Here is a 25,806-nt window from a genome sequence, read left to right on the forward strand (position 1 = left end):
CAAGGCAACTACACATGTGTCTAAATTACATTTCTACTTTAGTATATATTACTCTCCAATGTATTTGCATATGAAGACCATTCTTTACTCCTACCACAGAATTCATCTCATTAGAGGCCCCATTTCCTGTAACAGACTGCCATCAGCCTTCCTATGGAGGTTCTGTAATACATCATCAGTATTTTATAGATTACAGCTGATGAGTTCAAGTTCCAGAATGTGTAGTGATATGTGCATAGCAACCAGTCACAGTACTATCTGATTTAAGTCTCCTAAAACACACCTCAATGATCAGCAGGAAAATGCAACATTTAACTCCTAGTAAAATACAAATGCAAAGTATTCCATTTCCAACTAAGAAGCTCATCAATGCATAGAGTAACAAGAACAATTTAATAAAAGGAACATAAAAAAAAATGCTGCATGTCTGTTGCTTGAAAGGACCCAGCCAACACGGACTCTCTACCTATATATTTGAATTATAATACTGTATGCAGTACTATATACATATAAAATGTACCATTTTGCTGAATCTACAGTGGTTTTTTTTTTTGTTTTTGTTTTTGAGACAGGGTTTCTCTTTGTAGTGTTGGCTGTCCTGGAATTTGTAGACCACGCTGGGCTCAAACTCAGGCCTGCCTCTGCCCAAGTACTGGGATTAAAGGTGTGTGCCACCATGCTCAGCTTATCCACAGTGTTTATCAGGCTTAATACACTTAAAAATTCTAAGGGCTAGTGAGGTGGTTCAGTAGGTGGGTGGTTCAGTGCTGCCAAACCTGAACAATCTGAGTTTGAGTCCTGTGACCCACATGGTGAAAAAAGAGAACAGACTCCCATTTTTGTCCTATGACCTTCAAATTCAAATATACACCTTGGCGTCTGTGCATGCGCGTGTACACACGCGCGCACACACACACACACACACAGTCTCTCTCTGTCTCTGTCTCTCTGACACACACATTTTTTCTTCTTTTTTTCCAATTTCTTTTTTCTTCCTTTCTTTCCTTTTGTGAAGCCTTGACTGTTCTAGAACTAACTCTGTAGATGAAGCTGCCCTAGAACTCACAGAGTTCTGCCTACCTTTGCCTTCTGAGCACTTGGATTAAAGGAGTGTGCCACTACTACCTGGCTTACAATTCTGGCTAAAATGAATGCCAAGTGAACTTCCAGGATTTGTCTCTGTTTGCTTCCCAGTGCTGGGATTACAGCAGCACCTAGTCATGCCTGGGTTTTAATGCAAGAGCTGGGAATTCAAGCTTAGGTCTTTGTGCTTGCACAGTAGATGCTCTTAGTCATCAGCTACCTCTCCAGCCCTTTAGAATATTTGTAAATGACTTTAAGTATAACCTATTCAATACAGAAATAAAAGATCCCTATTTTATTTTTAACTGATGAGAATATATTCACAGAATATTGTATGTCATTATATGACATATAATAAAAAAATCAGTAGAATAAAAAATTACTTCTGAAGCAGTTATAGTTTTTACTGAAAATTCAAGTTATTGTCAATCATCTATATTTCTAGAGAATAGGTATAATTGTAAAGTTTCTTTTGCTGATATCAAACTGATAGCAAAAACAGGACACTATGAAATTCGGGAAGGGTACTTGTGGACTAAAATATTGTTAGTTGCCTTACACATGTTGATAGATTATCTCATCAAATCAAAAACAAAAGCACGAAGGACCCTGGCACCCGTCTTTGGTATTACCATTACAGGCAAACTCAAAGCATAACTGCAGCTATTTTCCTGGGTTTCCACCATATAAAAATTTAAATATAACAGAGGAAAGCACTCAGATGAAATGGGAAGGAAATCTGGTATGACAAAAAAAGAAACCACCATGGGCTGATGGTACTTCAAGTACTCTCTGAGACACCATGCACCAGCATGATGGGGCACACCTGTAATGTAATCTCAGTCCTTGGAAGTCTCAGGAAGAAGGTAATTAAGTTCAATGCTAGAATGGACTACAGAAGATAGAAAGGGAGAGGAAAAGGGTTCTCTGAGGTTAACTGCTTTGAATGGGAATGTGAAACCTGAACTAAATGGAGTCCACTCTCAGAGTGTGTCTGAGAGTTACAGCTGACAGTTCAACAAGCACTGCTTTATTTGTCTTTCAAGTTATAAAGCTCAAAAAATTACAAATGTTTACATAAACAGTAATAATTAAAAAACAAAAACATGCTACCTCTGGAGGCAGAGTTGTTATCACCATAAAAGATATGGCTGGAAGCAAAAACTTCATTCTAAAAAATTACTTTTGAATGCTGGAGAATAATTACCATTCAAAAGTAAAGTAAAAAAGCACACTACTGGAAACATCAATTAATATAAGAATAGGAGAATTAAGCACACTGGTAGGTGCTGGATCACTTTGTCTCATCCAGGAGATATTGAGCATAAAGAAAAAGTGATCTTTAGTGAATGTTTCTTAAGTAATATATTAAAAAAGAAAAGGCTATTAATGAATAAAATAATGTGAAATGGCAAAAAAGCTGGGATCCACTCAAGGAGATCAGGGAAACATCTTTCTCAGGAGAAAAGAATTTTTATTTGTTTGTCTTGACATCATGTAGGCCCGTTTGGTCTAGAACTAGTTAAGGAAAACAGACAGACCTTGACCTCACAGAGATCTGCCTGCTCCTGCCTCCTAAGTGCTAGAGGTTAAAGGTGCACTAGGAGAGAAGAGTGTATTCCTCCTGTAGCTCCACAGTTCCCTTCTTTTTTCTTAGCTCACCTGTGAACAGTAACTAGCCTACAGGAATCACATGGCAAGTGAATTTAGGATTAATACTTAGGTTAAAACCACCACAAACATTTGCAAACATTTCCTTCCAAAAACTTTACAACGCAAATTCCTATTAAAGAATTTAAGAAAATTATAGTCTTGTACAAGATTCATTCACTCTTTCTTTCTTTCTGTTTTTCAAGACAGGGTTTCTCTATGTAGCCTTGGCTGTCCTGGACTTGCTTTGTAGACCAGGCTGGCCTCAAACTCATAGTGATCTGCCAGCCTCTGCCTCCTGAGTGCTGGGATTGAAGATGTGTGCCACCACACCCCGCTAAGATTTTTTCTTACTAGCAAAACTACTTGTGTGATATAACAGAGGCAATTAGGTCTTTATTTTTGTTTGTTTGTTTGTTTGTTTATTTATTTATTTTCAATTAGGTCTTTAAATCTCAGTGAGTGTAGGAAAAAAAATCAGTGACATTCTATTCAGGTTCTTCCTCATATTCAAGTGCCTTACAAATTGTATTCAACATCGAATACATACTAAACCAAGGGCACAACTTCCCTAAGGTTTTTGTCACAGCCATCTGTAACAGTTAACTATAGCCACTGAGGCTCTGCTCACCCTTATTCTCTCTCTGCAGACGGCTCCAGTCCTTCCCTGACTCTCTGTAGACTGTGTTCCTACCCCAAAGTGCCCCTGTATAAGTAAGTCACCTTAGCACACAATAATCACTGAAGAGTAGTTAAAACTAAAAATAATAACCTGGAGAGAAGCATCAGCAGCAAAATACTCTGAGTGTGGCTATGTTCTAGTGAAGTGATTACTGCCTGGCTCTTAGTGGTTATGACTTTCTTGAGCAGTAGCGTAACAAAAAAGCTTACAGCATCGGGTTGTTACGTGAACTAGATCTTTGAAAATACACCACTAAAGAATATGGAAGGAATAACATAAGGATTCTTCTTCGAAGTGTTTAGAAGAAATATGGGCCTTCTGTGCCTCCACGCACAGGATGGGAAATGCATTTCAATATTCCTAAAAAGTCCCCACCAGGCTGAGAGCATGGGAAGCTATCGCAGCCTAGGATGGAGGCAAGCATGGCGCTCCGTCTGCTTCAGTTACACTGGAATCACACGAGAGCAGCCAAGATTCCCCTTAGGATCCTAACACATCACAAGATTTAACAATTCTGATTAACAGCCAACAAAGTTAAGACTGCCTACAGATAGACTATTCGTTTATACTTCTGCCTACAGAGAATGAACTGTGGCACAGTTTAGCCACCAACTGCCTTGTCTTTAAAATAAAGCCTGTGAAGAACACAATGGTTTCTGAAAGTTCACCTCTTCCCTCTGTTTCCACACAGCCTCTGCACTAGCTAAGGAGAGAGCTCAAACTACATCCAGGGCTGTGGCCACCATAGTCCACTCATAGAAACTACTATCCTTCTTAAAGGGACACTTCACTTTTTTTATTTTGCATTTGAAACCGAAACTGTTCCTAATGAAACCATCTTTTTACTTAGAACTCACTAAAGAGCTGCTCCCCCAGCTTCTCTTTAAGGCTTCCTACCCAGTTCTTCACTAGGTGTGCAAGTCTCCATACAACCCCTTGTCTTAACAGTTTTCTGTGGGTCTTGGCTTTTTGAATTGTTTTGTGCTATTTCTCAAGTTTATTAGTGAAATTGGTATGAAAGCCCTGATTCCACAGAGCAGGCAGGTTTTCTTCGGTTGGTCTACAAGCTACTTATTTGCTAATTAAATATATACATCTGACCTCCTACTATTATTTCTTATCTTATCCACTCTCTCCTGAAAATCTATCAGGGGTATACATGATGAGCTGGTCCAGATTTGAAGATGACAGCTGTAGTTTTAGGGGCACACAGCCTGAGGATGGCAGTGCGGGCAGCCTTCAGCTTTGTGTCCATCAGATCAAAGAACAAAAGGCAGTGTTTCCTCCCCAGACCTTCCGTAGCAGTACAGGAAGGCAGGCTTGATATAAAAGTCCCATCAAGAAAGGAAGCCCTGCGGAAGCCAGAGTTCTCGGTAAGACGCACCAGAAAGCTGACCCACCTTGGAGAGCTGCCGCCTGAGGCTAAAGCGCTGGACCATGGTCGTGAGGATCTCCTAACAAAGCGATCCACCCAGCAAGGGTGTCTTTTTCTTCTTTTATTAAAACACAGCTTCTTGGGGTAAGTCACTGGCGGCACATTTGAAGGCTGACAGAGTTCAATGGATTCCCCAGGACTCTCAGCAAACTTGGAAGCACTTCATTGTTCTGCGGAGACAGCACAGCCTAGGAGCGGCAGGCGGGGCGGATCCCCAGCCCAGTGCCAGGCTCTCCCCGCACTTCCTGTGTCAGCTGGAGGGTCCAGCCTTAAGGACCACCCCTTCCCCTCCCGCCAACCTTCAGGCAGGGTGCCGGGTGCCACCTGAGCCTCGGGTCTTTGCTCTTGAGACGGAGGTTGGAGGTGGGTGGCACCAGCCGGTATGGCAGCATCTGCTACCCTGTTCGGGAGTCGGTGGCCGTCCTCCACCCAGGTAATCCCTAAGAATAGGAGGAGGAGAAGGAGAGAAGGAGGTGGGAAAGCCAGCCGCCAAGAGCTCCAGCTCCGAACGGAAACTCCTCCCAGCTGACTCGCAGCTGTGCGGCTTTGTCTAGCATAATTGGCCAAGCCTTTCCTCTTATTCACCGGGAGGCTCCTGCGGGAAGGAATGTCAGGTGCAGGGAGCATACTTGGGTGGTGACTACAACTTCGGGCTCAAGTTAAAAGCTGAGGGGGCCTCCAGGGGTGAATGTCCTTTCTTGTTGGAACAAAGTATTAAAAAACAAACAAACAAACAAACAAACAAACAAGCAAAACCAACCAACCAACCAAACAAACAAAAAACTGGCACACAAACCAGCTTAGAGTGAATCAATACAGGTAGGTAAGGGGAAGAGGAGTGACAACTTGAGGAGAGATCCCAAAGACTTCTGGCCACTCTTCTTTCTCTAAGTGAGCCAGCCTCCCCTTCCAGACGTGGACGGAACTTGTTGGCATCCACTGGTCTTGTGCCTACCATGCTCTCCATTCCTGTGAACAGGAGTAGGCCTTGCACTGGGTTTGTTGCCTTTGTAGGTGTGAACTCTGGTTGTACTATCAAAATTCACATTTGCTGTCCCACAGACTTCTCAAAACCCCTTCTCAAGTTTGTGCTAGTGTCAGGGATTTTCAGACAAGTCATAACCTTTTCTAAAACCCCAATATAATTATGAGAAAACTAGAGTGTTCTTAAAAGTTTAAAAAAAAATAATTAATTTGAAAACAAAAGAAAGTTTCTTGCAAGGCTACTCTCAATTACTCCTGCCCTCTGCACTGGCTTCCAATTACCTACAAATAGGATCCAAATACTTTCATCTCATCCTGCAAAGACACAGCATCTTTGGAATTAATGACAAGTTTACACCAAATTCAAACCAAGGCAGCCTCCAAAAACTTAGTGCACCTGCAATGTAAATGTAAAACCTTGCCTCTTAAGAACAATAAACAAACAAAACTTCAAAGTTTGAAAGCAACACTTTAGAGAAACTAGGACTAAAAGTGAAAACTGGCCGATTGCAAATATAACCTGATACTGAAACTAACAGATTAAAACAGTGGCTCTCAACACCTTTCATAGGGGTCACATATCAGATACCCTGCGTATCAAACATCTACATCTCAACTTATAACAGTGGCAAAATTACAGTGAAGTAGCAACAAAAATAATCTTATGGTTGGGGGGGGTCACTGTATTAAAGGGTCACAGTATTATGAAGGTTGAGAAACACTGGATTAAAACAATTTCAAGTAAAAAGTAGGCTGACGGTGAACGTGTTTTTGTTTTTTGTTTTTAAATGGCTAAGTGGAGGTGTCAGTACTTCAATTTTCTTCTCACAGAAAATGAAATAGAGTCCCTGGGGCTGAGGTTGGTGGCCCACACTCTAATGCCAGCACTCAGGAGATGGAGCAGAAAATCATGAGTCTAAGGTCAATCTGGATTGTACAGTGAGGCCCTGTCTCAAAGAAAAAAAAGTCTGCTTGAAAAAGGGTATGTGTGGCCGGGCATGGTGCTCCGCCCCTGTAATCCCTACACTTAGGGAGGCAGAGGCAGGCAGATCTCTGTGAGTTCAAAGGCAGCCTGGTCTACAAAGCAAGTCCGGGACAGCCAAGACCACACAGAGAAACCCTGTCTCAAACTGCACACCCCTGCTCCTCATCCCCAAAAAAAAAAAAAAAAAAAAAAAAAAAAAAAAAGAGAAAGAGAGAGAGAACAGAGAAAAAGTGTGTGTGTGTGTGTGTGTGTGTGTGTAAGAGGGAGAAGGGGAGAGAGAGAGAGAGAGAGAGAGAGAGAGAGAGAAGGAACGAACACATGCATGTCTGGAGACATGGTAATCTAAAACCAAGTCCAGGTTACAGTTACAAGATTCTATTAAAAAATAGAAAAGGAAGCATGTTTAAAAAAAAATAGTCAAAAGACAACAGACAGTACATATTAAGTATCAAACATGAACTGGGATGAGGAGAAGGCTGGGGCTTAGCTCAGTGGTGGAGCACCCAGCACTGGGTTACTAAAAAGAGAGACAATAAGAATCACAATTGAACTGAAAAGAGAATAATTGCTTAATGTTCCAGAGTGTAAGAGGGCTTAGGGTTAAAGAGATCAAACGTGTTTGCCTTTCTTGTGGAAACTTACTCATTTGCCTAGTAAAATACAGTCTTTGATGCAACTAATTATGTTAAAATATTATAAATGAATGTGAAATCAGGTTCTTAGATTAAAAAATATATTTAAAACAGAAAAATTACCTGATCCATTAGGGGAAAAAAATAAAAAATCTCCAAAACTGGCTTATTTTGAAGAATGGAAAGCAATTTTTGGGTGAATAGACAATGATGAAAGTAGAAAACAGCTGCAAGAAAGATTGAAACATAACCTAGACAGAAGTCCACAGCTTTATATTCTCTCTCTCTCTCTCTCTCTCTCTCTCTCTCTCTCTCTCTCTCTCTCTCACACACACATTCTAGGGGTCAGATAACCATACCCTTGCTTTTGTAGTTTGTGACAAAAAAATTGCCAACATTTTACTATCTCTGTGGAAAAAAGACAAGAATCCTCCAGGGGTCAGAGGTCATACACCCTTTGTGAACTAGCTAAAGGTATGTACTCGGTTCCTGGGGCCACACACTTGTGAACTATGTTAATGACCAGCACAGTATTTGAATACAATCCAAATGGTTCAGACTCTGTAACCTGAGCAGAGTTCCAGTAATTACTAAAGAAGATGAGCAAAGCCACTTAACAATTTTGTTTTCTGTTTGTCTTTGACATTTCTGCCCCAACTCCCAATATTTTCCCCTTACCTGTCAAATAATCTACTTCTAAAGCTAGCAAATGGTCTTTGTGTTGTTGTCAGTTTGGCTTAAAAAAAAATAATAATAATAATAAAAAAACTTTTAGATTTTTAAAATTATCCTTGTTAAAAAAAAAAAAAAAGATTCTTTTTGAATCAGTATCTGTAACCACACTAAGAAAAGGCAAGGTGTAACTAGATGTTTTCCAATTCATGTATAAATGAATCAAAGAAACAAACACAAACTAGCTGAGCATGGCACATGCCTTTAATCCCAGAAGCAGACACACAGACATCAGTGAGTTCAAGGCCAACCTGGACTATATATAGCAAGTTCAGAACCAGTTTGAGAACTTGAATTTCCACATTCTAAGTTACAGGTGTTTATCTAAAGCCGGGAACACCTAAAGTACTTTCTTTAAGTTATGACTCCCTCACCTCTTTGGTGTTCTGTCTTAGAACAGAGTTAATTGAAGTAAATTGTATTCTTCCTACCCCACTGTAGGTTTTAACCAACTTTCTGTGATAATCTAGTAGAAGTAACTGCAATGCCAGCTACCAATCAATCGTTGTAAGAATGTAATAAGACTTCATTATGAAATACACATCATTTCAGAGCAAGCACTTTAGATACCAGACATGGGAGGGGACAATCCTGGGTGGAAATGGAGGACTTAAGAGCACAGCAGGTGTTACATAACAACAATGCTAGTAGAGATAGGTGATATAAAGAGTGATGAACTTTGGGAAAGAAAAAGCATAAATGTTTGAGTTTTCAAGCTTTTGTAGGAACGTTGTAAATGAATGATGAGCAAAAGCAGTCTATGAGACAGCTTGTTTTGGCATAGGTCTGTGATCCCAGCACTATGGAGGCTGAAACAGGAGGGTCATGAATTCAAGACCAGCCTAGGCTATGTTGAGACCCTCTCTCAAAAGAGAAAGGGATCTCTGTGAGTTCAAGGCCAGCCTGGTCTACAAAGTGAGTCCAGGACAACCAAGGCTACACAGAGAAACATGTCTTGAATCCTTGCCCCCAAAAAGAAAGAGCGGGTGACCTCACAAGAAAAGACACAGAGGTGTAGAATGGGAATGAAAATGTTAATAAAATTTAGTTGCTAAATTTTAAATTTGTACACATAGGTAAACTAATGTCTAAAATTTGAGAAAGGAATATGATTCTTTATTATCTGGCTTTCAAGCAAGGGATGAAATCAATATCCAGAAATCTTCATCAATAATATTGCCAGTTTTAGGGTTCCTTATGCAATTTAGGGTTCTAAAGTGATAGATTCTTGCTTTATTAAAACAAATTTGCTGTGACAACCTCATAATAAGTGATGGATAAGATATTTCATCTGCCTGAAGCATATTAACTTCTGTAGTTTGTAAAAGGTCAAGCGAGTGTCAGTGTAAAGCAGCCCCAGAAGTAGCGCAATTCATCAAGTAGTAAGAAGTTAAAATATGCTCAGGGCAAAACAAACAAACAAACAAAAACAAAACAAAACAAAACAAAACCAGAGTCCCTAATTCATTCTGTAGCTTACTAGCTGTAGTGGTGGACCTAAGGAGCAGCCACACTCATCAAGTCAAGTTTCATGTTAGTGATCTCTACATGCTCTTTAAGATACATTGAAACAGCATGGGAATGGGAAAATACAAGTGAGGGTAACAATCGGGATGTAATCTGAATAAATTATAATAAATTGAAAAAATAAAAGAAATAGTTTAATGGCCAACCTTAAAATAAAAATTTTAAAAGGTACATTAAAACAATTGGCCAATTTTGTTTTTAGTAAAAATAATGTTTAATGCTGGGCATGGTTGCATACACCTTTAATCCCAACACTCAGGAGGCAGATCTCTGTTACTCTGAGGCCAGTCTGGTTTAAATAGCAAGCCAGGACTATGTAGAGAGATCTTGTCTCAACCACCACCACCACTGCCACCGTCGAACAAGCAAAAACCAATAAAGTAAAATAAAATAAAAGCAATGCTTGAAGTTCTGGGTTTTTTTCTCCCCAAAACCTCATGACATGCATTGTATGCCTGGCGTAGTGGTGCATGACTTTAATCCCAGAGGCAGGCAGATCTCTGTGAGTTCAAGGCCAGCCTGGTCTACAAAGCCAAGTCCAGGACAGCCGGAACTATTATACAGAAAAACCCTGTCTCAAAAATCCCACCAAAAAACCAAACCAAACAATACAATCAGAATGCAATGTGAATAAATTATAATAAATAAAAAAATTTTAAAACAATAAAAAATAAAATGTGGAAAAATAAAAATCCAACAATTTATTCCTAAGCTATTCTCAGTATATATGACAGGGTTTCTCTGTGTAGCCTTGGCTGTCCTGGACTCGCTTTGTAGACCGGGCTGGCCTCGAACTCACAGCGATCCACCTGCTCTGCCTCCCAAATGCTGGGATTAAAGGAGTGCACAAGGCATTTTCTTAATTAGTGATTGATGGAAGAGGGCTGAGCCCATTGTAGGTAGGGTCACCCCTGGGATGGTGGTCTTGGGTTAGAAAGCAGGCTGAGCAAGCCATGGGGAGCTAGCCAGTAAGCAGCATCCCTCCACGGCCTCTGCATCAGCTCCTGCCTCCAGGTTCCTGCCCTGACTTCCTTTGATGATGAGCAGTGATGTGGAAGCCTAAGCCAAATGAATCCTTTCCTCCCCAAGCTTCTTGGTCATGGAGTTTCATCACAGCAATAGTAACCCTACCTAAGACAGATATATAAAGGAAAAGTTCTTTGGAAATATTGATGTTTTAACATATAGTAGGAGAGTGGCATCTTTAAGATGGTATACAAGGAAGCCATGAGGCAACCTTCATCCAGAGATTTGCAGTTTAAGGTAATACTCAGAGAGTAAGGTCACTAGAATTCTAGAGATCAATTGAACTCTAACATCCAGAAAACTGTAAAAGCAAGTAGGTTTTCAAGTAAAAAAAAAAAAAAAAAAAAAAAAAAAAAAAAAAAACCAGGAAAGCCTCTGACATTTGGTATGCCTATTTACAACCTTCCCTTCCATACAACACAGCAAACCCCTCAGATGTGATTTAGGGTAACCTTATCCCAACATACACTGCTATGCAGGTCACAATACCCCACATTAAAGTGACCTCACCATGCCTGGAGGAGAGTAACACCTTCATCTGTGAAGATGAAGCAAAGAAGGATTTGAATAAGCAGGACTTGCTAAGGGTGTTCCTGTTTGGTGCCATTACATCACAGTCTTTATCCTAGGTCTCTTCCTTATCTACTCCTAAAGCCTGGCATAACACATCAGCTTAATTATCCCTTTGGGTTTTCTTTTCTTTGGGGGAGGGGAGCTCCAAAGTGATATAAGAACTATGCTACATAAACCTGTATTCTTTTTTTACTCTGTGAAGGGTACACAAAAGATATTTTTCCTTCCCACAGCACAATACCAGGGTGATCTAAATCAGTTGTGGACCTTGACTAACATCTGGCTTATTACCTAAGGGACTAACTAGTTTTAGCATTAGCTGACTTAACCCACTTAGAAAGGCACAAGAGCCAGGCGGTGGTGGCGCACTCCTTTAATCCCAGCACTTGGGAGGCAGAGGCAGGAAGATCTCTGTGAGTTCGAGGCCAGCCTGGTCTACAGAGCAAGTTCCAGGACAGGCAGGGCTACACAGAGAAACCATGTCTCAGGAAAACAAAACAAAACAAACAAACAAAAAAAGAAAGGGCACAAGAGTTTTGAAGCCAGTGGAAAATGGCAAACTAGCATGTAAGAGCTGCAGTTTTGAATGACACCAGCAGAAAGCAAGAAATCAGAAAAACAAACAAAAATCAAAACGACCCCCAAAACAAAACAAAACAAAAACCTGAAAGGCTCCAGCCTGCTTTCTGGAAAAAGACTTCTATGCCAAAAGCCAAAGACTGGGAGGGGTGGCTAACTCTACAAATCCCCAAATTAGAGCAAAGGAATGATAGTGGAAGGCGAGCCCATACATTTAAGGCAAATCTGAGCAATACAGCAAAACCCTAAGAAGGAAAGAGGAGGAATATGAAATGTGACTCAACTATAAAAACAAAATCCCCAAGAAAATGGTTTATGAGCTGTCTGATAAGAAAAATTAGTATAAATGTCAAATAACAAAAAAGGAGGCTGGCCGATAGCTCAATGGGTAAAGGTGCTTGCCACCAAATTTGAGGACCTAACTTCTATCCCCAGGACCCAGACAGTAGAAAGAGAACCAACTGTTATAAGTTGTCCTCAAACTTCCACATGGGCACAGTAGTACACATGTGCCACAGTATTTGTGCATGTATGCAGAGGCACACATATGTATATATATGCACACTGGGAACACCTGAGGTTGCTTTAAAAGCAGGGCTAACTCAAATGCTTAAAAATATCATGTTAGGGTGCTATCTAATGAGACTGAATCAACAAACTGGAAGGAATCCAGGCAGACTCTAATCCTGCTGAGGTTTGGATTAAGGAACTGAAACATAACTGAGAATTTCAGTCTCCCTCCTGGTCTTCCAGAACACAAGCATCCATCACCGCAGCCATCATCTACCACTCAAACACAAAGGCAAGAGGTTAAATGAAGAAAAACACAGAAAGAGAGAAAAGGACCTACAGATATTAAAACCCAAGCATTTGAAAACAAAACCAACCAACCAACCAACCACCACCAACAACAAACTAGCCTAATTACTTTGTAACAAAATGTACCAGTGTACAAGGGATCACAAAAAATAATTTCCTACACCATCTTATTGGCTCTCTCAATTGTCAAAACAAAACAAAACCATGGCTGACTAGATATTTGAGACAGGTTTGTAACATGAAAGAATAAAGCATCGGTTAGGAAGGGAGACATACCCATTACAGGAAACAAAAGAAAATATTCCCCAAAGACAAATGAAAACAAATTCATAAAATAAGAACATGCTGCTTTAAAATCAGAGCAGATGTGATGGTTAACAACTTTAATCCCAGCACTTGGGAGGTACAAGTAGATAGATATCTGAGTTCAAGGCCAGCCTGGTCTACAGAATGAGTTTCAAGACAGACAAGACTACACAGGGAAACCTTGTCTCACAAAACAAGACATAACAACCAGTCAGATAATAAAAAACAACAACAACAACAAAAAACACGTGAGAAATTAAAACAAGTTGCCCTCTGAGCTGGTGCAGACACGCACCAAGTAAATACAATTGTCGTTTTTTTAAAAAAGTCTATGGAGAAGTTTTTTTTTTTTAACCCACAATTCAACACTCAGCCAAACTACCAACGAAGTATAAAAATAGGGAAAATCAGAATTGGTTTAATTTCTGCCCTCGTTTTGTAAGCATTCTGGAGAATGTGCTTTGGAATAAGCCAATTAAGGCAAAGTATGACATCAAGAAAATAAGGATTTTGTAGTTATTAACAGATTTAAAAGTCACAGGACAAAAAATTGCACCAATCCTACAAAGCAATCAATTCAGACTAAAGGAAAAAGAGCTTCCAGAAATACATTGTCAAGAAAAAGACAAAACTGGGCTTGAGAGACATCTCAGAGGTTAAGAACTCTCTCTGCCCTTCCAGAGGTCCTGAGCTCAATTCCCAGCAACCACTGGGTGGCTCACAACCATCTATAATGAGATCTGGTGCCCTCTTCTCGGGTGCAGGAGTACATCAGGCAGAACACTGGATATATAAGAAATCTTAAAAAAAAAAAAAAAAAAAAAAAGAGAGAGAGAAAGAGAGAGAGAAAACGAATACCAAGAAGAGAACATGGTATTTTGAAGCTATTGGAAGAGATGTATAGGTTTTAGAATTTGGAAATAGACAATAATAATTATAAGAAAATTTAAAGAAGTAACTTTATGGACAATGACAACTGCTTAAAAGGGGAAGGAAATATATTCTTATTGGTATGACATTAACAGTACACTGAGAGGGAGGCATGGTAGCACACATGTTTAATCCCAGCACTCAGGGAGGCAGAGGCAGCAGATCTCTGTAAATTTGAGGCCAGCATGGTCTACAAAGTGAGTCTAGAACAGCCAAGGCTACACAGGGTTTCTCAAAAAACAAACAAGCAAACAACAACAAAACTCCCAAACAACAACAACAACAAACCACTGCTACTACCACCACCACTATGACCACCACCAACAAAACAGTACACTGAAATTTAAAAGTTAACTAAAACATGTATGGGGAGAGGGAGATAAGAAGAGAGCTAAATTATCATCTTTAATAAAATGAAAATAGCATAGGTAAAGTTTCTTAGATAAATCTAGAACAAAGTAAAAAAACAAAACAAAACAAAAAACAAAGAACCAAACAAAAACAAAAACAAAACAAAACACAAAAAACCCAAGGTTGTCTGAACAAGTGGGAGTGAGTCATTAATTTCTCAAACTCTGCAGAGAACTAATTCCTTTTTCTACATATTTATAGTGATAAACATATTAACAAACATACACTTTCCCTGAAGTTAGTTAGATATGCTGCAGAAATAACTGCATATGAGCATTCTGAAACTTAGATGGTAGTAAGTTAATTTGTGGAAATTCCTTCATAGAAAATAAAAATAATATATTCACATATAGACTGCTTCAAATTCCTAGTATTGACAAGTAAAGTAAGGATTTTTAACTAGTTCATTTCAATAACTCCCTGAAGTATGACGGTGCTTACGCAGTCAAGCTTTCACCTCCAGCTTCTACTTGTTCTGACGGCCAGCCTGCACTACCAGTCTTAGGGCCACAGTTCACTTATCCTCTGTCAAAGCTTTGCAGAGCTCCATCTGACTATTCAAATGGGACTAGAATAATACAGCTGTCTCATATCACACATACTGAATGATACAAGATACAAACCAAGACAAAGGAAAAAAAAAAGTCAGTGTGCAAACCTTGTTCTTTTTTTTTTTTTTTACACAATCAAGCATTTCTACATTTATTTACTACAGGACCATTTATTTATTATTTTGATGTTAATTTGGTATTTTGCCTACATATATGTTTTTATGAAGGAGTCAGATCCACTGGAACTTGGGTTATAGATAGTTGTAAGCTGCTGTGGGTGCTGGGACTTGAACCCAGGTCCCTTGGAAGAGCAGCTAATGTTCTTAACCACTGAGACATCTTTCCAGCCCACAGTGTGAATCGTAAAGGAAAGAGATAAAGATAGTGCTTAGAGAAAAATGAATGCTTAAAACATTCAAAATTTCAGACATGTAATGGCTTTTGATCTTTTCGACTGAATATCACCGCCTTTTACAAAGGTATTTTGGGTAGGCTTTGGGGGTTCCAATAGTAGCTAATATTTTTTCTCATCTAAATTTTCTCTACCAAAGAAATAAAAAAAATTTTACCCAGAAAAAATTTACTTAGACACAATAGATGTGAATCATATATCTAAATGAGATAACTACCTTATTGGTTTTATTTAATAAAACACATAAGCTACAATTCCTTATAACAAGAAAAACATATTATGAATTAGTATATCAATCTACAAATCTCTAGTACAGCAAACCCAGTGACATAAAACTATGAGCAAATACAAAGGGCACAGCATGTAGATCCAAAGCAGGTGACACTGTGACCTACCTTCTCCTCTCATCTGTTCAGAAAATCTTTATGCCCAGGCTCACAAAGCTAACCTTCTGACAACAGAAAATGGCACTAGCTCTCCTCCATATGCCAAGAGACTGAAGAAAGTTCAGAGACACCTCACAGCCCTTCAAGACTACATTTCTAAAAGGATCTATTGATATAGTAAGCGTATGGCATCTAAGGAAATGGAGGGTGCAAGAGCACTGCATTTGTCAGAAATGTCTCATCAGAGACAGTCATATTGACATAACAAACCTGTGTACACACTCGTCCCTTGTGATTTGCATCACCACAAAAGTGGACAGCTCTGTGAAGCAGCTACAGTTTCTGTATGAAACGTTCCCCATAGGTTTGTGCTTGGAATGTTTGCCACCTATCTGATGGCACACACCTTTAATCACAGTACTCTGGAGGCAGAGGCAGGTGGATCACTGTGAGTTTGAGGCCAGCTTGGTCTACAACATGTCTAGGACAGCCATGGCTAACACAGAAAAACCCTGTCTCAAAAACCAAAAAGATGTGGGAAACGTTTGGATATGGGGTTTAGCTGGAGAAAATAGGTCATAGGGAACAAGTCTTTGAGGCATATTATAGCCCTGACTCCCTCCTATTTAGTTCCATTTTCTGTCTGCCATTTAAGAAGCTCTTCTGAGCCAGCCGTGGTGGTGCACACCTGTCATCCCAGCACTTGGGAGTCAGAGGCAGGAGGATCTCTGTGAGCTCGAGACCAGTCTGGTCTACAAAGCAAGTCCAGGACAGCCAGGCCTACACAGAGAAACCCTGTCTTGAAATACAAAACAAAAGAGAAGGAGGAGGAGGAGGAAGAGGAAGAAAGCAGCAGCAGCAGCTCCTCTTCTGCCACATGCTCCTGCAGCCATAACAATCTACCTATGCATACAAGGCTGAAAACAAAACAAAACACCAAGGCAGGTTTCTTGGCATATTAATAAGGTTACATTAAGTATGAGTTTTGCCTTCATTACCCTTTCTAACTGAAATGTTGTATTATGGCTTCTGTGAGACTTTCATAATAAATTCTCGCCACCCACCCACCCATATTCACAATGCAGAAGTACCTTCACAAAGACTGCTTGTTTAGCTGGTCACCTCATTAAATAAGACATATTTTAGACATTGTAAGTTATCTTTTGTTAGTTTATTTAGAAATCCGAGCTATACAACACCATTGCTCACATTTTAATTGTAGTGTTAAAAGTAACTCTGTAACTAGAGAGATGTCACAGTAGGCGCAAGCCTCTGCTGCCTGAGCCTCAGCATCCACATAAAAGTTGCATGTGGCAGCATCAGCACTCTTCTGGTAAGACGGGAGGCAGAGACAGGGGATTTCTAGATATTTTCAAAGTCTTACCTACACACAAAGCAAGAGGTACACATTAATGCAGAATGTGGAGTACTTGTGATTTTTTAAATGTCAAGGTTCAAAAGTGAAATCTCATCTGCTTACATTGACCAACGAGATCATAGGTCATGATGATGTAACATCCAGCTAAGTAAATGTTCAACACATACTTGTCAGTTGCTGAAATTCACACTTTGCTCAGCCCACTTTTGTGCTAACTTGCCAAAGTTGCCTGTTTTTCTTAAGAACGCTGTGATCACTGAGGAAAACAGTTTACTCTAGAGATTGTCTTGTATTTAATGTCTCCCATGGCCTGTCTCTAAGTGTCCATTATGAGTCCCTGTCAGTGTTCTAGAGAACAAGAATGGCAGCGTCCTTTGGGAAGCCAAAGTTCTCCCCTAGCTTCTAAGACTGAAGGTCATGATAAAGCACCAAGGCCCAGTGGACATAAGGGGAATCAGAAACCAGGTTTATGTTAAATTCCTTTAACGGTCCCTTTACCTTAAAGCATGCCACTACTTCTTAAGATAAAGAATAATAGGTTAAATTTAATTTTTTTGTTTGTTTTTATGCTAGAAGTTGAACTCAGATCCTCTTACTCAACTTCCCCAGTGCTGAGATTATAAGCAAGCACCACCACAAATGGCTCAGACTCTAAAGAATGGGCTCCAATTTGCTTTATACTGCATCTTCATCATAAAACTTGCTGTTTCTGAGTGTAAGAAACATAATTCAGATTTGAAAAGCAAACACAGATAACAGTCTACCTATGATGTTAAACTTTGCACACTTCACTCATTTCTTTAATATTTTCCAATTACTGGAATGCAAGTTTCTCAGGCATACACTAAAGATTTTCTAGATTTCATTGATATCAGTGTAATGTCTTCTTTTTCATTTATCAACATCATAACATCTTTTTCTGTTTATTTCCAATCAAACAACCACATTAAAGGCTGACTTAAAAAGACTGACTTTACTTTCTATATGAGTATTTTGCCTGCAGGTATGTTTGTGTAACACATTTTTGTACTGTGTCCTTAAAAGGCAGAAAACAGAGTTGGATGCCCTGCAACTGGAGGGACAGGTGACTATTAACTGTTAAGTGGGTGCTGGGAACTAAGCCCGGGTCCCCTCTGCAAAAATAGTACTCTTAGCTGCTGAGCCATTTCTCTAGCTCCTGACATAAAATCTTTAAAGAAAAGAAAAATCTCCTGGGGTCACCATCTACATACTGGACAGCAAGCCTTTCGGTGATTTCCTGCCTTACCACAGTAACACTGGAATTACAAATGCACCCTACCACATCTGGCTTTTTGTGTGGGTTCTGGAATCTGAACTCAAGTTGTCAGGCTTGCAAAGCCAAGTGGTTCTACCCACTGAGCACCTCCCTGACCTCACCACATTCACATTATATTTTTTAAATTTGTCTGCAGCAAAGGATAAAACTACACACACTAGCTCTAAGCGCTGAAGACTAACAACCCCAAAGTTACTTGACTTGGTGATCAAAGCTTGGCCTATGAAGTATCTGTTAGGGAAAACAAAGAGATCAATCTATGTTTTCATTTTTAACTTATGGCCCCTTTTCCAGTCCTGTATTATTAGCAGTCTGTAAAACATTCCCTTGCAGGTGTCAACAACCCAACCAATACTAAATATATATAAGACAGAGAACTTTGCTAGAGTTTATAAAAATTACACATAATTTTTCTAATGTTAATTGGGAAAATAAACAGTATTTCCTTAAGGTTTCTAAGAAATCTTATTGCTTAAAATTCTTTATCTTTTAAAATTCAACACTGTCAAGTCCTACCTCTTCTACTGTTTTTTCTACAGGCTATAGTGATCAAATCAATTCAAATTACAAGTACTTAATCCAATCTACTCCTAAATTTCATTCTCCAGGTCTCACCCTCTCCGCCTGTACTAGCCTAGTGGCCCCACCTAGAGGACAACAACAGGAATCACCCTTTCTCCTGCCTCATTTTTTTCTTGGCACAGAACACTGGATTTAATTAGTGCTCAATTAATACTATTTCAGAAATTTCATTAACACATATATCTCCCTGAACCCACTTACTGTTTATATTCTAGTTATAGTCAAACATTATAAAATTCTATTGGCATCTATCCATATTGTAGTAAGTGAACCCCAAAGAATCCCCTACTACAACCTGATAAAGACAGTGTACTCCTTAATTTTGCTTCTCTAGGGAAAATAGTGTAGTGAAGTCTAAAACAAAACGATGAATTCTTAACTTCAATAACAATAATCAATGACTTCAAATTTTTTCTTCAGAAGATCCAAGATTTGCACTGACCCTTTTTTTTTTTTTTTAAATGTATACAGGCCACATGTGTGCCTGCAGGCCACAAGAAGGCACTGGATCTCATTACAGATGGTCATGAGCCACTATGTCGTTTCTGGGGAATTGAACCTTTGGAAGAGCAGACGGTGCCCTTAACCTCGGAGCTTTCTCTCCAGGCCTGCTTGCACTCACCTTTTAATGTCCTTGTAAGTTTACTCTTTCTTGGAATTTATGGGGGAAAAAAAAAAGTAGCAATATGTAGATTGGTTTTTTTTTTTTCAAGACAGGTTTTCTCTGTGTAGCCTTGGCTGGTTTGGACTCACTTTAAAGACCAGGCTGGACTCGAACTCACAGAGATCTACCTGCCTTTGCCTTCCTAGTGCTGAGATTACAGGCGTGTGTCACTGCACCCAGCAACCTGCAGATTCTTGTTGCACTTACCATGGAATTACCACTACAACAAGTAACACAGAGTACATAATTCCAACAAGATGCTGGAAGAATGGACCTTTGGCCTACAGGAGGGTCCTCATACATACCATTTTCTTTCTAACTGAAATTCATAGTTGCTTTACCCACAGGAGCAAACAACTGTGCTTCATGACTATCACCTCACAACTAAGCTCTCTGAGACCTCAGCTAGATTTTCTTCCCTGTGTTATTTCATCTTGAATAAAACTAGTCCAAAAAAACTCTCTATATTTTAATTTACTTTTAATAGTTTATTTTTATTGTAATATAATTATATCATTTTCCCTACCCCATAATCCCTCCCTTCTTTGCTCTTAAACTTGTGGCTTGTTTAATCATTGTTACATATATACATCACACACACACACACACACACACACACACACACACACTCCTAAATACATAAACACAACCTGCTTAGTCTATATTATGCTACCTGTATATCTATGATCTCAGTGATAATTACTTGGGATTGAATAACCAATCAGGGTAGCTCTTCCAATTCGTAACCATATGCTACATATTTGTCCTTATACCCACAGATAGATGTAATTCTCACTCCTCATCAAAGAAATGCATCTTTGTAAGAGACAGACCATTACAGAAAACTACAACCAATCAAAACGCAGAAAACAAAAAAAAAACAAAAACAAAAACAACAACAACAAAAAAACGCAGAAAACCAGAGATCATGTGGTGTCCAATCTAAATTGATGCATCTGTAGTAGAATTCCTGCTCCTAAGGCTCAAGGATCATATTAGAATAGAGAGATTGCAAAATACAGAGAAGCAACAAGTTTGCTGAAACTCTGTTTCCTGGAAATGTCAGAGAAGCTATAGACCCATGAAGCGTCATCAAACAAGATTCAGACACCATGTCCACTGACATGCTAACATAGAAGAGGCCTCAACCCTAGACAACAATGGACAAATGCTAAGAACATGAAAAATTATCTTTGCCAAGGAAGAGTCCCTCTAAAATATATTTTCAATATGCAAATGCCTTTTGGAAATTTTAGTACTTCCCTATTTCCAATCACATTATCAAACTCACTCAGCTTTGCACTCACATTGCTCAAAGACTTTTCTCCTAAGCTGAAAATTTAAAACTTAATTACATACATCACTCCAACTTCTTCTCTATGTTTCCTGAATGTCTGCTTACTCTCAGTAGGGTTCTACCTGGGTATTAATGTAAAAGTACATCTTTCTGGATTATAGATGTCGTAGTTCCAGAGTTTTGTATAGTCAATGTTAAATAAAAGCCAAAACTGAAATGTACAGGAAAAAAAAAAAAAAAAGAATTAACAAGCAGGTAGGCACAGTGGCACGTGCCTGTAATCTCAGCACTCAATGAGGCAAGGGCAGACAGATCTCTGTGAGTTCAAGGCCAGTCTGGCCTGCAAAGTGAGTCCAGGACAGCCAAGGCTACACAGAGCAATACTATCTCAAAAAACAAAAATAAAAAAAAATGCATAGTCCTAGCTTTCCAGGGGACAACTGAGTGCTTATTATTGCTTTTGAGGATGTTAGTTAAAATTGAGTTTTTGCAGTTTTTCTTTATATCTCAATTACTTTTACAACTGATTATTAGTTTTGTTATCTTTTGATGAAAAGATATGTTTCATAGGCTTCACAGTTCTAGGACATTCTTCAAAGCCTACATTCTATAGAATACCTCTACAATTTGCCTCTACCTTTAGCCCTCCTTTGGACTTGCGCTGCTCTTCATTTTAGTACTGTATGATTATTGCTTCCTGCCTAGGCCTTTTCACTGCTGAGGGTGGAACCTGAGATGCCACACACCGATCAACTGAGCTCACTAGGAGGAGGGGATCAGGACCTACAGTGAATAAGTGCTCAACTCTATCAGCTCTAAACAACTCATCATCTAATCCTACTGTGCTTTACAGCTATTTTGATTTTCTAAGTGTGCCTGAAGAAAAAACTGGGAAGCAAAGCAAGTGTATAGTGTTTCCAAACTAGAAGTAACATTAAGTATTATTTAGCATAATGACCTCATCTTGGAATTAAAGAAATGAAACCTAGAAAGGTGAATTTCTTTAAGGTCACATTGATAACAGAATTTAACAACAGAAAAAGAACTAGAATCTAAGACCACAAGTTCCCGAGTTCTAGGCCTGGCTACAATCACACTGCTTCTTAAGATGTGACTTATATAACTCCTGCCCTCCCAACAACACTGTGATAACAAGGTAGTAAACTGACTTTAGTACTGGTAGTATCTCAAAATGCTAATCTACAATTTAGGGATGTTTAAGGGATACTTAACAAATCTGTAGAATGAAGTCATTGCTATAAGAAAAGTAATGAAAAGAGCACTGCAGATTTGCATGCTGCACCTCAAATTTGTATGAACAGTATAAATATTTGCGTGTATCCATACATATATATATGTAAAATATAAGGAAAATAACAAAGACACTTTTGGAGGACAGGTGATCTGAGAAAGTACCTTAGAATAGAAAACATGACTATGGCCAAAGATAAGCTTATACAGGTTCAAAGTGCTAACACTTAAACTAAGGAAAAAAAAAAAAAGTTCTAGATTACTTAAGCTCCTAAACACTCTAGTTGTGAAACAGGCTAGTTATGAAAACACGAGCATACTTAACGTAAGGTTTCTGCTGTCTCATCAACAACAACGAAAAACCAATCTATCAAAGCTAAGAACAGGGCTGTTTGAGCATCAAGGAGAAAATGCCACATGCTTACACACACTTCTTTTATATCATAAGCACAAAATCAATGGCGGCTATCATTTTAGCTGTCACTGGATAATGTAAGGTACACTCATCTCTTAATGTCAAGTTATTTTAATATTACAATGTTAAGTATTTTCATATTCTCTAATATATGATGAACAAACTATTATATTACAGCAAGCTGTGTCACAATATTATACAATCAATAACAATTTATAGTGAAATTGTGAAAAAAAAATGCCTATGCTGGGCATGGTGATGCACTCCTGTAATCCCAGCACTCTAGGTGGCAGAGGCAGGCAGATCTCTGTGAGTTTAAGGCCAGCTTGGTCTAGAAAGTAAGGCCAGGACAGCCAAGGCTATACAGAAAAACCCTGTCTTGAAAAAACAAAAAAAGAAAATGCCTAAAACAGAGTTTTAGGTGAAAAACATTCAGCATTAAATGAGTTTAAAAAAAAAATTAACAAAGTTAAGTAAAAAAGTTTTCCTCAATTTATTTCTGAAATGCCAGTAGTATATTGAAAAAAAAAACCTACCAAAATATTGGCAAGAGATATTTTTATTCTTTCTTCCTTTCTTTCCTGAATTTTCAGTTTTCTACACTGAGCACATTTCTTTAAAATTCAAAACATTTAGTTTTTAAACTTTAAATACAGAGCACTTTTGAGAAAACAATTGCTTATGACTATCAATGTGCCTTTGTGAAGTCAAAACGATCTTCTGACTGATGTGACCTGACCAAGTTTATCCTGTACATCTGTACTATGGACATCTGTGGAGAGGAGACTGCTACTCTCACAGGTTTGTAATAGTTTGAGTATGTTAATAAGGTTTTTCTATAGGTAAATATTGATCCCAATAAATCTAAAGAGGTAAGGAAAACAGAACCTTTGGGCTGGGTAGCTGAGTTGGTAGAGCGCTTGCCTATCTAGAAAAACAAAACAAACACACACACACAAATCCTCGCACCTGGGAGGTAAAAGCAGGAGGACCAGCACTTCAAAGTGGTCCTCTACTACACAGTAAGTTTGAGACCAGCTTGCGCTACAGGAGAAATTTCTACCACCACCAGATGGTTCAGTGTGTACAGGTGCTTACTACCAAGATTGATAACCTAAGATCAATTCCTAGGACTCACACAACGGAGAGAACAAGCTCCTGCAAGTTCTTCTCTGGCATGCACACACACTCTGTGATATGCCCCTACACACACACACACACACACACACACACACACACACACACACAAATAAACATGAAAAAACCTGCAGAACTTCCAATGATCAACATCCCATGATTGCTCTAATCAAATTCAATCTCTATCATCACAGAAAAGCTATGTTTTACACACTGGTACAAGTAAATTGAAATTTTTCTTTTTCTTTGAGACATGCTTTCACAGTGCACAGACTGCACATTGTAAAGACATTTTGTGCCCAAACCACTTCACAGCCAATTATTGATCCTCCTGCCTCCCCATCCCAAGCACTGGGATTACAAGTGTGTACTACCAGACCCATTTTATAAAAATCCAAAATACTACCTTAAACACCAGACTGGTCATTTGCCATGAGACCATACGTGTGCATGTACATGCCTGTGAAAACAGCAAGTTAACATAAGTCTAACAGACTTACCCGTTCTGCAGCTGCCTCCTCTCCAGGTATACATGCAGCAGCAGCACAAGCTATTTCCATCACAGAAGAGCTGGTAGGAGCATCAGTTGTGGATGAAGACCTGGGTCGACCTGACTGTATAACAGCTGTCACTTCTTGGCCAGACTTCCTGTTGATTTGAGGACTTCCCTTTGGGGCTTCTGACTTGCCCCGCCTACTATGCAAGCTTGTCCCTCTCTTCATCTTGGGTGGCACTCGGATCTGCTGCAGAACACGATTCAGAGCTGTGGGGTGGGTGGAGACACCATCAATCTCAGCACACGTGTTCTGGCTGTCCAGATCCACTTCAGGCTCTGGGTCTGTCTGAATCTGCTGCACATCGTGTGGAGACACTGATGACCTCCTGCGCTGGTGCTGGAAGAGATGCTTCAAGCCTTGGCCAATCACATTAATGTTCTCCAGAGCATTGTGGGTCATTTTAGACAACTTCTGTTCTGAGTCTGTCTGCCTCCTGGCTTCTGCATCTTGGGATTTGCCTCCAGGGTCAGGGTCCTCATATAACTGTTCACTGCCGGAAGGCTCCATCAGTAAGCTTAATAAGCTTATTTGCAAACTCAAAAAATTTAAACACACCGAAACTGTCAAATTAGGTAGGCATTTGCTTCAAGAGTGACTATGCATGCAGCTGTGACACGGAGGCTTCATGCCTACCTAATGTTAAAAAAAAAAAAAAAGGAAAGAAAAGAAAAAAACAAAAGAAAGCAACCTTGTATCATATATATCATGCAGAAATACAGAAACACTACAGTTAAAACAAAGAAAAACATGCAGCTAGGCAAACAAATAAGTACTATAATTAAGCAATCTTTAATCAGAAGATTAAAAGATATTTTTTCAGATAATGGATTATGTTATTTTACAGAATAAAAAGCCCAGAACAAAGACACAGAAAATGAAAATACCAATGCTTTAAAAAAAAAAAAAAAAGATCCTTTACAAGTTTGAATATATAAAGAAGGATACTAGGGGCCACCTTGGAATAGATACCATAATAACAGTTGGCCAAATAACCAGCCACTGCTTAGAAAAAAAATCAAGAGGAAAGAGCATCTAGTATGTTTAATCTAGTTGAGGCAACTGAATTCTTTTTTATTTATAATCACAGCTAAGTATCTACATGCTGAAACTCAACAAATTCAGAGAATAGTGGGAGATAAATATCCCAATCTATGTGGATTTTAGTAAAAATTTGGAATCTCTTGCTACCATCCATCCATATTCATCAAGCTCAATGATAATTAGGTGATAGGTTTGTTTCGGGAGGGTCAAAACCAAGAAAACTCTTGTAAACTGAATTCATTGCTGAAGCCAAAATAACATGATGGGCCCCAATAAATGAGCAGTCCAGACAGATCAGTCTTCAGAGAGAACAGAGCTTTGCTTAATACCAGTTCTCAAAAAGGGAGATTAAAAAAAAGGGGGGGGGGGGACATACCTGTAATCCTAGCACTCAGGAGGCTAAGACAGGAGCATAGAGGGCTTAAGGTCAATCTGGACTACACAGCAAATTCTAAGCCAGTCTGAGCTATATAAGTAACACTGA

General features: G+C 39.1%; 1 protein-coding gene across 2 annotated transcripts in view; it reads right to left on the reverse strand.

Moving 5' to 3' along the window:
- The window catches only part of Tmcc1 (transmembrane and coiled-coil domain family 1), a 146,358-nt gene that overhangs the window by 68,052 nt on the left and 52,500 nt on the right, over positions 1–25,806 (reverse strand). The window contains exon 3 of one of the 2 annotated variants that reach the window (XM_051155139.1): positions 24,225–24,914. In XM_051155139.1, coding sequence (XP_051011096.1) covers positions 24,225–24,788 — 564 coding nt within the window. In that variant the 5' untranslated portion in view covers positions 24,789–24,914. Of the gene's footprint in view, positions 1–4,815; positions 5,556–24,224; positions 24,915–25,806 lie in introns of those variants that run through there. The other variant, XM_051155142.1, reaches the window with a different exon arrangement.

Source organism: Acomys russatus, chromosome 13 (genome assembly GCF_903995435.1).
Source record: "Acomys russatus chromosome 13, mAcoRus1.1, whole genome shotgun sequence".
In the NCBI taxonomy this organism is placed as follows: domain Eukaryota; kingdom Metazoa; phylum Chordata; class Mammalia; order Rodentia; family Muridae; genus Acomys; species Acomys russatus.